The sequence below is a fragment of the Thunnus albacares genome, chromosome 19 (assembly GCF_914725855.1).
Source record: "Thunnus albacares chromosome 19, fThuAlb1.1, whole genome shotgun sequence".
In the NCBI taxonomy this organism is placed as follows: Eukaryota; Metazoa; Chordata; class Actinopteri; order Scombriformes; family Scombridae; genus Thunnus; species Thunnus albacares.
Window position 1 is genome coordinate 15,414,014 of NC_058124.1, and position 13,870 is coordinate 15,427,883.

At 39.2% G+C, this 13,870-nt stretch overlaps 1 protein-coding gene across 5 annotated transcripts in view; it reads right to left on the reverse strand.

Moving 5' to 3' along the window:
* akap9 (A kinase (PRKA) anchor protein 9) overlaps positions 1–13,870 on the reverse strand; it is a 70,636-nt gene that overhangs the window by 54,405 nt on the left and 2,361 nt on the right. For all 5 annotated transcript variants that reach the window (XM_044336326.1, XM_044336324.1, XM_044336327.1 and 2 more), the window contains exons 2-3: positions 4,644–4,916; positions 1,269–1,313 (exon numbers count right to left, since the gene is read on the reverse strand). In XM_044336326.1, coding sequence (XP_044192261.1) covers positions 1,269–1,313; positions 4,644–4,916 — 318 coding nt within the window. The remainder of the gene's footprint in view (positions 1–1,268; positions 1,314–4,643; positions 4,917–13,870) is intronic.

A 13,870-nucleotide genomic window follows, 5' to 3' on the forward strand; every position in this document is an offset into this window, starting at 1 on the left:
AGTCAACTGTTTTGCTTTTATTTGATGACTCACAGTCAGAGTGTGTGTGGTAGCCAGCAGAGACACTGTGTAAGAACAGGAACATAAAAACTTTATAATAATAAATAAATATAAAACTATAAACATAAACTTAAAATATTCACTTGTTATTTTCCTGAAAATTAGTGGCTGAGTTGGCAGGTGACATTTAGTGATTTATCCATCAAAGACAAATTTTACCGCCACATGAAAACTTTTATCACCAGTCAGTAGTATGACTCAGCGTCACTGAGATAAGCTGCCCCATTGACTGACTTCTGTGCTCTACTTATCTTCATTTCTTCTTTTGTCTCCTTTGCGGTCACTAATATGATTTTCAATGTAAACAACAGGAAAATTATGCAAAACCCTAGCTTATAAATTAAATATAAATGATGAAAACTTAGACAAAAAGTGGAAATGTGTAAAAGACAAGTAATCAGCCACATGAAAAATCTTCCACAATCTATTAAAATTCAAAAAAACAGTCAGTCATTCCAGAGGCTTCATAATTAGGATTCTTCAGAGCAGAAATTAAGTTGCAGATGTGGCCCTATAACTCAACCCTATCAGCAGAGATGAAACAAAGATGAATCAGTGTAAATTTGACATTGCAAATACAAAATTAAGAGTCTACAGCCACGTTAGTATCTCTGTCAGGCTGTACTTAGGCACAGTGGTGCTTAACGACAACGTCAGCATATTAATGTGCTCACAATGACAATGCTAATGTACTGATGTTTGGTACGTGTTATGTTTACCATGTTCACCATCTAAGTTTAACGTGACAAATAGTAATTTTGACCTGATGATGGCATTAGATGAAAAGTGAAGGGGTAACCAAAGTTGTCACAGTTCATCCTGGTGGGTCGGGGGGGCATGAATGTGTGTACATATTTTCATGGCAATCCATCCAATAATTTTCAAGACATCTCACTCAAAACCACAAATGTTAAAGTGTTGCTGGTGCTACAGAAAAAGTCACGGGATCACCAACATCTTTAGGACTCATCGTCTATGCTCCACGGATATCTGTGCCAAATTTCATGGCAATACATCCCATAGTTAATGAGATATTTAAGTCTGCATGAAGGTAGTGGACCAGCCAACCGACAGACACTGCCATCTACAAAGCCACACCTCTTAGAGCTAATTTAGAGTTACCAAAAAGAACAGGAGAAGAAGAACAGAAAAAGGACAGAAAGTTCATCTGACAAAGTGATAAAACATTTTGAGAAAGGTCATCTTACCTCAGAGGAATAGTCTTCCGCAGTAGTGGACACTTCACTCTCAGGCTGCAATAGAGAAGAGTAAACGAGTTTCAATCTTGACCAATTATGTAGGAGTTTTTAACAGTAATGGGTGTAATGAAAAGCGGTCATAACAGAACAAAGATTCATTATTGTCATTACAGAATTCTTACAATAAAAAAACGATAATGCACACACTGAAATGTTATCTTGTTATCTTACGTGCTATTTCAGAAAGCACTCTGCATTCAAATATGGGTCTAACCTACTTCTGCCTCACAGCTCCTTTCGCACTCTCACAGAGTAATAGCAGCCGTTGTTGAAATCTATTTTCAGGTTAATTCTTAGGTCATTAATTGGAATTGTGTGGGGCCAGAAAGGGATAGAAATGACAGGTTTTGCGTCAATAGACTGAACAGATCTTGAACATCAAGAGCAACGTGTGCAAACAAGCACGTTGGCCATGTACATGTACCACAAGTATGACATGTGAAGACTGTGTTCTTGCCTCATTGATAAGAGTTAAGTTTACTTGCAGCTGGGTCCAGCTTGAAAGCAGCAATGACTCAACACACTTAATGCATTTGTAATTACAAGCATATCCATGGTTCTTTCAGATGCCTGTGAAGAATGAAAAACTTTGATGTTGTTGCGTTTCCACAGCAACCCCACCCTGCTCACAGAAAGCACCGGAAAAAAAAGATGAGAAAAAAAAGATAGGAGGGAAATAAACCATTAAATTTTAAGTGGTCAAATAATTTATCTACGCAAATTATTTACAGATAGTGCACTGTATGGCTCAATCTCTTAAAAATCACGAGTTTCATTTGTAAGTGGTGCATAACAGCTTCCATACAGGCGGCAGAAAAATACAATATGTCCCAGAGCCTTTTGTAACAGAGAGGATGTGGGTCACTCTCAAGGTAAAAAAACTCGCCGTGCAACAAAACATTCATACATTCAATCAACCTTAAGGTCTGCTAGAAAGTGTTGCAAGGCCACAGGAATTGGTCACACCAGACCGACGCATCTCAACCTGTTTAAAGGCAATTGTCTGTTTCCATGGCAACTGGTAGTTTTGTGGGCACGTACTGCATCAAATGTACAGTGGGTTCATGGAAAGAGTGGCTGCACAGTGCCGATGAAAGAGGCTGAGAGGATTCAAATGATGGAAAAAAAAAATATGTGTGAGAGCTCTCGGGTTTTTGCATATATTTTAAACTGTTGTAAATTAGCTGATTTTCCACAGAACAATGTAAGAAGTAGAATATTTATTTATCAGAAACATCATTTGTTGAGACTTGTGAATGTTCAGGCTCCAACTTTTCTATTTATCTTGTAATATATAGGAATCCACAGCCAGTTTGTAAAGCTTAAAAAAATCCAATTTCTTAGACTGGTAAGTCCATTTTTATATTACAATGAAGCCTTGCAAGGATTGTAGTTTTGTCAGTGAATGTGAAATCCATTCAGCAAATGCATCAACATGGATCTTTGTCATCCATGTGTTGTTGGATTTCAAATGGTGTGCAAGATGAAGTTATTATCTGCCAGTGATGTATCATGTAAAAGGAGGAATAAGCAGGCTGCTTAAAGTGTGACAAAACCCCCAGCACATCCAAAAACTTAAGTTTGCAATTTACACTCAAAAAAATTCTTCTTATCTTCCATTTTACTTTATTGTGTTTTGTTCAACACCATAGCATTAAGTCTGTAAGTCTCAAAGAGTATTAGAGGCATTTTGAAAAGTCCAAACTCTACTCTCAGGATACAAAGTCAAAGATAAATTTCCTTTCAACAAGTAGAAAGGGTCTCTGTATATACATTTTTTTTGTAATGTGCTTCTTGGTCTGATTATAAGGATCCATCGTATCATGAGAATTTTCTATGAGGGTTCCTTGAAAAAAACTGAAAGAGATTTATAGGGAAAATAGGCTAAGAACAGCTCCATTTAAACCCAAGAAATTATGAATTTATTATCAATTTATTATTGAAAACTTTATTCATCATATATGCTGAAGAGTATGCTCGCTTGTAGACAAAGTTTATAAATAAAATTTCTCAGAAATTAGTATTTTTTTATGATAGAGGTTTTCATTCAATTGTTGCATAAATTGTTGCATCACTGATTCAATCGAGAATCAGTGATGCAATACAAGTGAAGCTACAATTATCCATCTCTGACTGGACTATTTTCATTTATTAAAACACTTAATTTTAATATTCTGAAGGAACTGAGGTAATAAATATTTTTTTTATTTCATTATTACCTGCTGGAAGCACTCCTCGGTGCTCCCAGTGGTTGTCATGACAGCTAAAGCAAGGTTCATTCAGCTCCAGGAAGAATCAGGAGAGGGCAATGACCATTTTTAATAAGGATCTGTGATTATGAATTCATATTAATCTCATAAGTCTGTGTTAATAATAAAAAAAAGCTACAGAATCAACCTGCAGAACCAAATGTTTAAAAGCTTTCTGGGTGCAGGAGGAGCAGACGGATGAGACTGCACACAAATCCAAAAATAAGCAGTATCAGGGGAGCAAGCAGCACTTCATCTGCAATGCTGCTTTCTAAAAATGGAATGAATGTGTGCAAAATACATAATAAAAATGTGATTGAATGGCTATAATTGCTGACAGATTTAAATAATCATATATTTACATAATATGTTTTGCCTTTTTTGTATGACTAATGAATCACTGAGAGAAATGTTGTGTCACCAGATGTAATAATTCATCCCATAAAATAAAGTGACATATGGTGCATCATTGTCTTACTGTCACAACATGTCTCGCAAATATTTGCATCAAAACAAATGAACAAATGTTGTAAATGTTCAAACACCTAAATTGTGATTGCTGACTTGTTCACATGATGCATCAGCTGCAGATGTCTTGAAAAAAAGAGATGTGTTCACATCAGTTCACTGATTGGGAGCAAGTCATTATTTGTCTAGTTTCTTGGAGTAGGCTGAAGGTTTCACTGAAGCGATGTCTGAAAATTGATCAAAAATCCCCCCTCCCCCCAAAAACAAAACAACAACAACCATAATCTACTTGGAAATACACAAAATACAAGAAGTCAGCTGCTATGATCAAACTTAAGAATTGCAAAGTTTATACCTGCTTTGTTCCCATTCTAGGGTATTAAAATATATTAAGATTTCATGACAAAATTACAATTATTTCTGTATTAACTGAGTTAAGTTTCAGTGGCACACATGCCTAATTTTTTCAGCAAAACAATATATTTATATTATAAGTATATTTTACATATTATTAATAGAAAGCAAAGGATTAGACTCAGTATGTGCCAATTCTTGCAATAATCATTAATGGTTCTGATACGTGTCATTAGGAAGTGTGTGTGTCTACCTCTATGGTGTAGGTCTGATCATGCTTGACTGTCTCTCCGCTCCGCAGCGTCCTTGCAAAGGTGAACTCCGTAGTGGGTGGGTCTTTGTTTCCTCCCTGTGATCCATCCTTTCCTCCAACAGAGACCTCCTCTCCTCCCACAGGCTGATCTGGCTCGACCTCCACCCTTCCTTGCGAATCTCCCTCCGAGTCCTCCCCTGGCTTCTTTTTCTTCTTCTTTTTCTGTTTCTTCTGGGAGTCTGCGTGAGCTTTTCTCTGGCGGTACTCAGCCAACTGGAGAGAAAGAGGGGTGGGGGAGAGGCAGAGTTAGAGACAGAAATGATCATTTCTGCTACAAAGGTGGTACTTGGAAGTTAAAAAAAAAAAAAAAAAAGCATTTAGCTACACTTTAACCACCATCTCTTATAAGTGTTATTCTGGTCTACATTTCCAGTTGTAGCTTCCATTCAGATCTTTGTTTATCCGACCACATTGCTCAGACTTTAGGGCAAGAACCATTTGCTTTACACCTAATTTAAAACTCCATTAGTATTCCTAGCACAGAGTCAATCCTAATAATCTAACAAATTAAAAAAAAAAAAACATATCAACCTACTCTGAGTCTACACAGTTTAGCGAAACTCAAACGAAACATTGTGTGCACCAATAAAAGCGTCTTCCTTGCTCCGAATGAATCCTCCCTCCCTGTGTCCATATGATCCAACGCATGCCTCTTGCTGTGCCAGGTGCTAATCCTGACTAAAGGGATTACATTTTTAAACTATGTCAATGATCAGTCTAAACAGTCTCTTTACTCAGAATGAAAAAAAAAAAAAAAAAAAAAAAATCAGGATTGTCTCTTGTTTCCTGGGAAACGTTTCACATTGTTAATACTCATGGACTCATGATAGAAATAACTTTTTATGTGGGTATGCTCCATATCTATTTAATAAGCTTGAGTGCTTGTGCTAATGGAGGTTTCATATTTGGTATTACAAAAGTCTTCCCTAATATTCACAGTAATATCATGCTGGTAGGTTTGTCTCATTCACTGTCATTAATTTCCCCTTTGAAGAGAAACAGAAACTTGAAAATGCCAATTCTACAATCATCTTTCCATTTGTTGTAGCCCTAAAAACTATCAGTTCCCTAGGAAGTCTTCTGGAAAGAACAATGTAATTTGGTAGAGATAATAACAATAATTGGTCGATTAATCAATTAGTCAAATGACAGAAAATTAATCGCCAACTATTGATGATTGATTAATTGTTTTGACTTGAAAATTATCCTGTCACAACTTCTTACATGTGAATATTTTCTAGTTTCTTTAGTAATCTATGATAGAAAACTGAATATATTTGGGTTGTGGACTGTTGGTTGGTACAAAAAAATGACATTTTAGGTTGCATCTTGGGTTTCCAGGAAACAGTGATCAACATTTTTTAACATTTTATAGACCAAACAACTAATCGATTAATCAATAATGAAAATACTCATTAGTTGCAGGCCTACAATTTGGTACTAATTATAAGAAAAATATTTTTTTCTTTGAAAGAATGGCTCCATTTCAACTCAAATAAATACTCTTTACTCTTCAGATATGTTTAAGTGTATGTTTGCTTGTAGACATTTTTTAATGTTAAGCTGACATGCTGTACACAAGTAATTGAAATTGATCAATTGGATCGTTACACTTGTATCCAAGTCCACTACACACTGTACTGATCTCATTTACACACTGACACTCATTTAATCATTTAATCATCATCGCAGATATGATGATACTAATTAAACAGTCTGGACAGTTAGTACTACTGATATCCATTATGTATGAGCAACCAGCGACCGCAAAGAGGTGACAGAGTCAGCTGAGCAGGACAGACAGCAGCAGGGGCTACAGGTGTCACCACAGGTGCTGCGTGGATTGCCATAGACAGTCTGTTCCCAAGGATACCACGCTAATGCCTGCTCACCTGTCTGGGAAATGCCCGTGTACCATATGACAGAGAATAAGGACATTGGTTTGACATCACTGTTTAGCATTGTTACTGGTTTAAAAGTGTTTATTTCAGGGGCTACATGTTTAAAGCAGCAATAATCATATTTCTACTTGTGAAAACGTATGAGAAAGGGGCTACTCAGCTCTACAGAACTTTATAAGGTCTTTCAGCTCATTGTTTTGGTTTTAGGGCCTGCAAATTTACTGTGTTGGTTCACTAAAACTCTCATAATGTCGTTTTCTGCTGAAAGAGGCAGCTGTTTAAAACAAATAAGCTCTGAAAACCAGCTGTATTCTACCTGCCCAGAACCAAATGGCAAACAGACAAAGTTGGTGTTATTGCAGGTTTAAATACTGCATTAAATAAACTGTCCATGAAAGCTGAAACAACTGATTGATTAACTGATTAGTTGATATATAGAAAATAAATCTGCTACTATTTTTACAACTGATTAATCAATCAGAAATTTATAAAACAAAAATGCCAAATTTCTCTGGCTGCAGCTCCACCAATGTGAGGATTTTCTGCTTCTATTTCATTCTTCCTGACCGCCAGAGATGGTGTGAAATATCTGGATATGATGCTCATGCACAGAAGGTCGAGACATAATACTAACAAAGTCACATGTGTGACCTGGGCGAGGCAAGCAAACTGATAACGGGGCCTGGCATCCGGCAGTCGTGTCCTTTTCATTTTCTCACCTAAACATGCAGGTCTTGTATGTTGTTAGCACTAGCTAGCATCAGTGCTTTATCACCTATGCCAGTAGCCTCGTAACCTATCAGATGGAGCTACGATTCTGTCCTCCAGAGGCGGCATAGCCGGTGCTCATCTCCGCTGGGAGTTTTGCTGAAATTATGACCACAAAGTGTTAGACTTTTCCAGGTCATGTGACTTATTTCCCTGACGGATGTGCCTTGCTAAGTTACCCACTCCGCTCATTGTGGGTGAATTGCTATCGTGTGCTGTATTAGCTTCTGGATTTTATACTTGACCGACTAGTCTCACTGAGGTGTTTTCACCTTGTTACGATGGCTGGTGTCGATAGTTGGGGAACCGTAGTGGAGAGTGTTTTGTTTCACTCCTTGGCTACTGACTTAACACTGTTAAAAATAATTACATGCAATTACACCTACCAGGGTGACCTGTGTGAATTGCCAGCAACTCTAGCAGTCTGGATTTGTAGCTGAGTGTCTCTCGCTCTACTGCTACAACACTAGCCTTACAGTGATAAAGGTGCTAGTGTTTCTCACTCTTCTGCTGCATTGCTAGCCTTGCAGCTATTATGCTCTCTGTTTGTAACTCCTGCTTGGTCCCTCTCAGCACAGAGGACGGCCATGACAGATGCCCATCATGCCTTGGCATTGAACACCTGAGGAGGGCACTGAAAGAGAATGCTTGCATTAATTGCAGCTGCATGCCGTTGGTACAGAGGACCCTGAGGTTGGTCAGATCTGGCATTGTTGAGGCTGCCTTAACTCCTTCAAGAATGCCTGCATTCAGCCCCACTTCAGGTTCGAAGCACCATAGGCACACACAGGGTGACGCCTCCAGTACTAAGAAGAAACAGAAGTGTGATGAACCTTCGGCCCTCAAAGTAGACATATTGACCTTTGAGTTTGCCCAGATTATGGCCCTTAATTTACAGGCTGGTGACCCCTCTGCTGCTGCTATCGCTGCTGCTTCAGAGCCACCACTCCAGACCTATGATGAAAGGGATGGCCTACCTCCTCTAGCCTTTGTTGCTAGCCAGCATGATGATGACACACTATCTATTGCTGCCTCAGGCAATTTTTTTTTTTTACTGACAAGGAAGCAGAACAGCAGGAACTGGAGAGGGGGTCCCCCCTCTTCTCAGTAAAAGGCTCTCACAGATCAAGAGCAGACTTCTTGAGGATGCTGAGGCTGGTCTTTCCACAGTTAAGCAAGCCATCCTATTGGCCATCTCACAGCTTTGTCTGGATGCTGCCCCTGTAGAGGCGGCTCCCCCTAATGCTTTTTTCAAGCACACCTCACAACCATCTGCCCTCAGAGTTCCACCCTCTGAGCCATACACTGACGAACTTCAGAGGTGCTGGCCAGACCCCGAGGCGTTCCTCCACCTACTGAGTGACTGCAGGGCTTTGGCTGTCATGAAGGATGCCCCCCATTATGGTCTAGATCAGATGTCTGCCCTTGATGCTTCCATTGCCCCTCTGATAGTATCTCCAGATGAAACCCTTAGACTGGATGCCCGTTGTCCATGCCCGCAGTGCAGAATCACTGATGACCAATGACCAAAATGACCTCCTTACCAAAAGCTATGATATAGCAGCTCAGACGGGGCGCAAACTCTCTTTCCCACGTTGTTCTAGCTCTATCGAAGACTCTCCAGACTGCCGGAGAGTGAGTGATGCTTCGCTCCAGTTTGGAGTGAAGCATCACTCAATAATGAAAATAATCCTTAATTGCAGTCCCAATTAAGTTGTTAAAGTAAACTCAGCAATTGTTAATTGACTTTAAAGTACTTTGCTCTGGCAGTGCTGATTTTATGAACCTATCTGGTATACCCCACTCCTGTTGCAGCAAGATCAACAAAAAAAGTAAGCATTTTTAAACAGGTCTGGCTTGGTGTTCCTGTACAAAAGGTTAAAGGCTGACACGACAGAGCTAAGAGTGGGTGTCAGGGCCAAGTCCCCCACCTACAACTCACAGCTAAAAGCTCAAAGGGCTTCTGATATGTGCCTTTGCACCTCCACACATGCCCCACCCCTCGTCCAAATATACCCACCTATCTGTATTTCCAGAAGTGTTTTATCCATCAAATACCGGGGCACACTGAATGAGATATGAATGCATTACAGCCATACAGGGTGGAAAATTTGGTGGTTACAATGACAGAGAGGTTCTGATAACAGGAGGCTGATAACACAATAACATGGCTATCCTTTGATTTTGACACAATTACACACTAGAAGTGGTGTGCGATAGTATGCAGTGGACCTGCCAGCAGAAATAACCATGACTCTTTGGAAACATCTAGGAAACGCCAGGCTGTTGGTGAGCTGCTTATCATAGCAGGCTGCCCTACTTGGCTGGGCAGAGCAGAGCATTGGCTGAGCATATGGAGTACTGGAGACTGTGTAGCTGTATCTCCATCTGGGAAAGCAGAGACTACGTAGGTGTACCACCATCTGCTGTCTGAAAACATTTACACAGGCATATTTTTTACACAGGCTTTTTTAAAAATCTGCATCTGATAGTGGCTGACTAACAGCATCACTAACAACATCCAAGTAAACTGTTTTTTTAGGCAGTAAAATACACTAAAATGCAATTACAACCTAGTGTTTCTGGAAGAGGTGGGCGACAAAAAAACAGTATTTTGATTTAAGGATGAACACTGCTGTTCATGATTTGTTGTTATATGTCTAAATCTTTTATTTATGTAATTTTAGAAATTATGAAAACCCAAATAAAATTTGTCTTTCATCAGGTTAAGTTTCAGTTTCAAGACATTACAGAAACAACACACTGTAGCACAGTTGGACGATAATAGGGTATGAACCATGAGCTGATTTTAATTTGTCTACTCTAAGATACTTTGCCACAATGTTTATACTGAGGTGGCTATACCTTTAATAACTCTAGGTGTGTTAGCTATTGTGGGCAAAGTTGGAATCAATGAGCAGGATTGATCTAGAGCAACAACTAACGATTATTTTCAATATCTATTAGTCAGCTGATTATTTTCCCGATTAATCGGCTAATTGTTTGGTCTAAAAAACATCTGAAAACAGTGAAAAATGTCCATCACAATTTCCTTAAGTCCAAGGTGACATCTTCAAATTGCCTGGTTTGTTCAACCAACAGTCCAAAATCCAAAAGATATTTGGTTGAATATCACTAACTAAGAAAACCACCAAAACCTGACAAATGACATGACATTATGGCTCACTAGCATCTTGATCTTCTGGCTTTAACTAGAAGTCATCTCAACTGTCATTATAGCAAAAATCAGTGCATGATAAAACTTCATTTAAAATGCTTTTAAAAGAAACAAATGAACACATGACAACATTGTGGAAGGTATGATAAATATAGAGATGCAAAGCTCAGGAATCACCTTTCAACATCAACAACATTTTGCATTTGTGAACTCATGACGTACGAAAACTCAATGGTCGTCTCAGATGATCATAACTTTTATGCCTCAGGAAAAAGTACACTGAATGCACGAGTCTATTTAAAGCACTTTATCACCAACTGGAAAAGCAGTTAAGTACATGTGACCCCTGGTCATTGCTTAATATACTGTTTACAGGTGTGAATTACAAAATGTGTTATTATATAAATAAATAACTAAGTGGAGTTCTGTAGTTTGTTGGATGCCTGTGAAAAACAAAGAATTGCTGAAAACAGAAAAGTTGTGGAGCCCAGAGGAGACGGTCACAACCTCCCATGTCATGTGTCTGTGACAGTGCCGCCAACATTGTGTTAGTCAACACCGAGCTGCTTCAGAGACTAAATCATTTGCTTTACACTCATTCCAGTTAGCAAGTAACAATAGCTAACAGGCCTGACAACAAAGCAACTGCAACTACTTCTGCCGCACCTGATCCACCACTAATAAAACAGTAAGAGCTCCGTCTGTGAAATGGATTACTGGTCATAAATTATATATGTACATGCAAAGACGAGGGATGAAAGAAGCTTCTATGCAGAAGTCTCTTCACACAGCTAAGACTGTTGTCAATGGAAAATCGGGTCATTTCAGTGGTTTATCCTAAGACAGCAATGATTTTCAGCATGTACATATTGCCAGTGAACAAACAGTTGAACATGATGACAAGAATCAAAGGAACTGTTTATTTAACATTAAGGCAATGCATTGCCAGCAAGCACAGCAGAAAGCGTTCTTGTCAATCATAAGCTGCTCTGATTCCATTTGCCTGTCAAATATTTACATAACATCCTCACATGTCTTTGCCTTTCCATGAACTCTACGCTTACAATCAAAGTCAAGTGTCCTCATGAAATCTACTGAGAAATTTTGAGGCTCTCGTGCAGCAGTATCCACCTAACGACGGCTGGCACAGTCTCCCTCCCAACCCCAGAAACAACAGCAGGCAGCGAGCGACAGGGAAATGTCTCTGGAGACAGCTGCTACTCCAATGAGGCAAAAAACTGAGCTAGAAGGATAAACACACAGGACCAATATATTACATTAGACCCACATCGACTGATAGACAAAGAACAAATCCAATCACCCTGTCTGATGGGTCTTTTAGTGGACTTGTCGGAATTTTTAAACCTTGACCATTCATGTACAACAGCGTGACATAAAATGATGAACTACACTTTTAAGTCTGTTATTTGAAGCACACCACATGGGCCTAAAAATTGTATTTTGTGACCAAACAAACTGAACTTAAGGAGTTAACACATCAAGGTTTTAAATACACTGCAAACAGTATTACCGCGTGAATACAACCCAAGTGTCAAGCTACTGGCACTAAAGCTGTGATGAATTATCTATGTTGAGAAAACAGATACTAGTTCCTCTCTGGGAACCTGTACTCTCACAGTGACACTGAAACCTCAACAGGCTCCAAGGTGGCATCGATACATTAGTTTAGGGCTGCAATGACATGCATTTGTAGAACTGCACAGAAAGTTAGGTTTCGTCATCATCCAGGCTGTAGCTAATTAAAACTGGAAAGCTGTTTGACCTTCACATTCATTTAATCACCTGGCAATCCTTTCTCAAGCATCACAGCATGGCATTACAAAAGCTTAAAAGTATTCAATAAAGAAATTACAGATGATAAAGAGTGCAGCCTAAAAGTAAAACTCAAGAGTGTCGAATAAGCCAACTAATAAACTGTAGAAGCTGTGGTGGTCAAAGTCTGTGCATCACAGAGCTGTGCAGGGTATGTCCATAATTAGTCACCTGCAGGATTTAACATTCAGGTCTTCATAAGTAGATTAACCTGTACTTTTGCTGTTCTTAAAACCTCCAGTGCTGCCTGACAGTGAAACCGACCTTTAGGATAAGAAAATGGTCTCTTCAATCGAGGCAAACTTTATCGTTGCTGCAATAAAAGGTCCTTGCAGGATATAATATATGGCAGTGGTTTGTAAATAATGAAAATAAGGCATATTTTTTAATCAAATTCAGTCACAATTAGTGATCAAAAGTACAAACAGAAAACACATGAAATTCACTGCCATGATGTCTCATTTTGCAGAGGGATACATGAGCTTTGCATGGGTACAAAACCCCGTTATCATAATGGCAAAAACTGGTTTCAATCATTGAGCACTAGACACATCAGAGAGGCAGAGAAACAAATAAGCATGACATCTTCCATGAATGACGCAGGTATCTCTTGGGCCAAATTAAACCAACACTGCAGTGCCCTCACCCTGAGCCAATCAGTACAACTGCTGGAACAGCAAATGACACACGATATTCCCTGAAGTTTCATTAAAAATCAATGCCGTTCAATATACTGTGTGTGACGGAGTAGTGGACAGACAGAGCGGGACTGATCCTCAGACTACAAGGAAAGATCTACATGAAAAATTAATTGCTACCATAGGTGCAGAGACACGTACTTATTGGCAGCAACCACTCAGATAAAACATCTCTTGTGGATGTTTCAATTGATAAAAATGTAACTGTGCTTCTCGACAACAGACAATTTACACAATTCTTTCCTGTGAGTGGCACTACAAAGTGACTTTACAGAGGCCATGTTGACGCATCTTGACAGTCTGGATTTAGACAGTGAGGAAGAGATTTGGAGGAAAAAAGTAATAAGGAGAGAGTGTTCAAGTCACAGTCTTCTCCCCTTCTATCAAAGTCTGAGTTTCTTTGACCTAACACAAAATTTTTACGCCGCCTCAGGGCCCAATGATGCAGTGATGGGTGCTTTTCAAGTACAGCTTTTAAGACGATACTCGAGAGTGCATCTGTCATGTAACTGGAGAACAGACCCCGAGTACTGCATACTCCATAATGCTGCTAATGCACATGTCAATATGGTCCATTTTGTAGCAGAGAAAAGTGAAGGCAACAATACATCTGCAGTTAGAGGCTTAGAACAATACCCTGGCAACACCAGCCCACAAATTTTTTGTTTTGCTCATTCTCTTGTCTGACTCAATAGGCGCTTGCTTGGGACAGACAGCATTTCAAGCAGGCAATACAATAGATGACTGACACGTCTCTCGTCCCTCATACATCAACATGAACCCATGCTA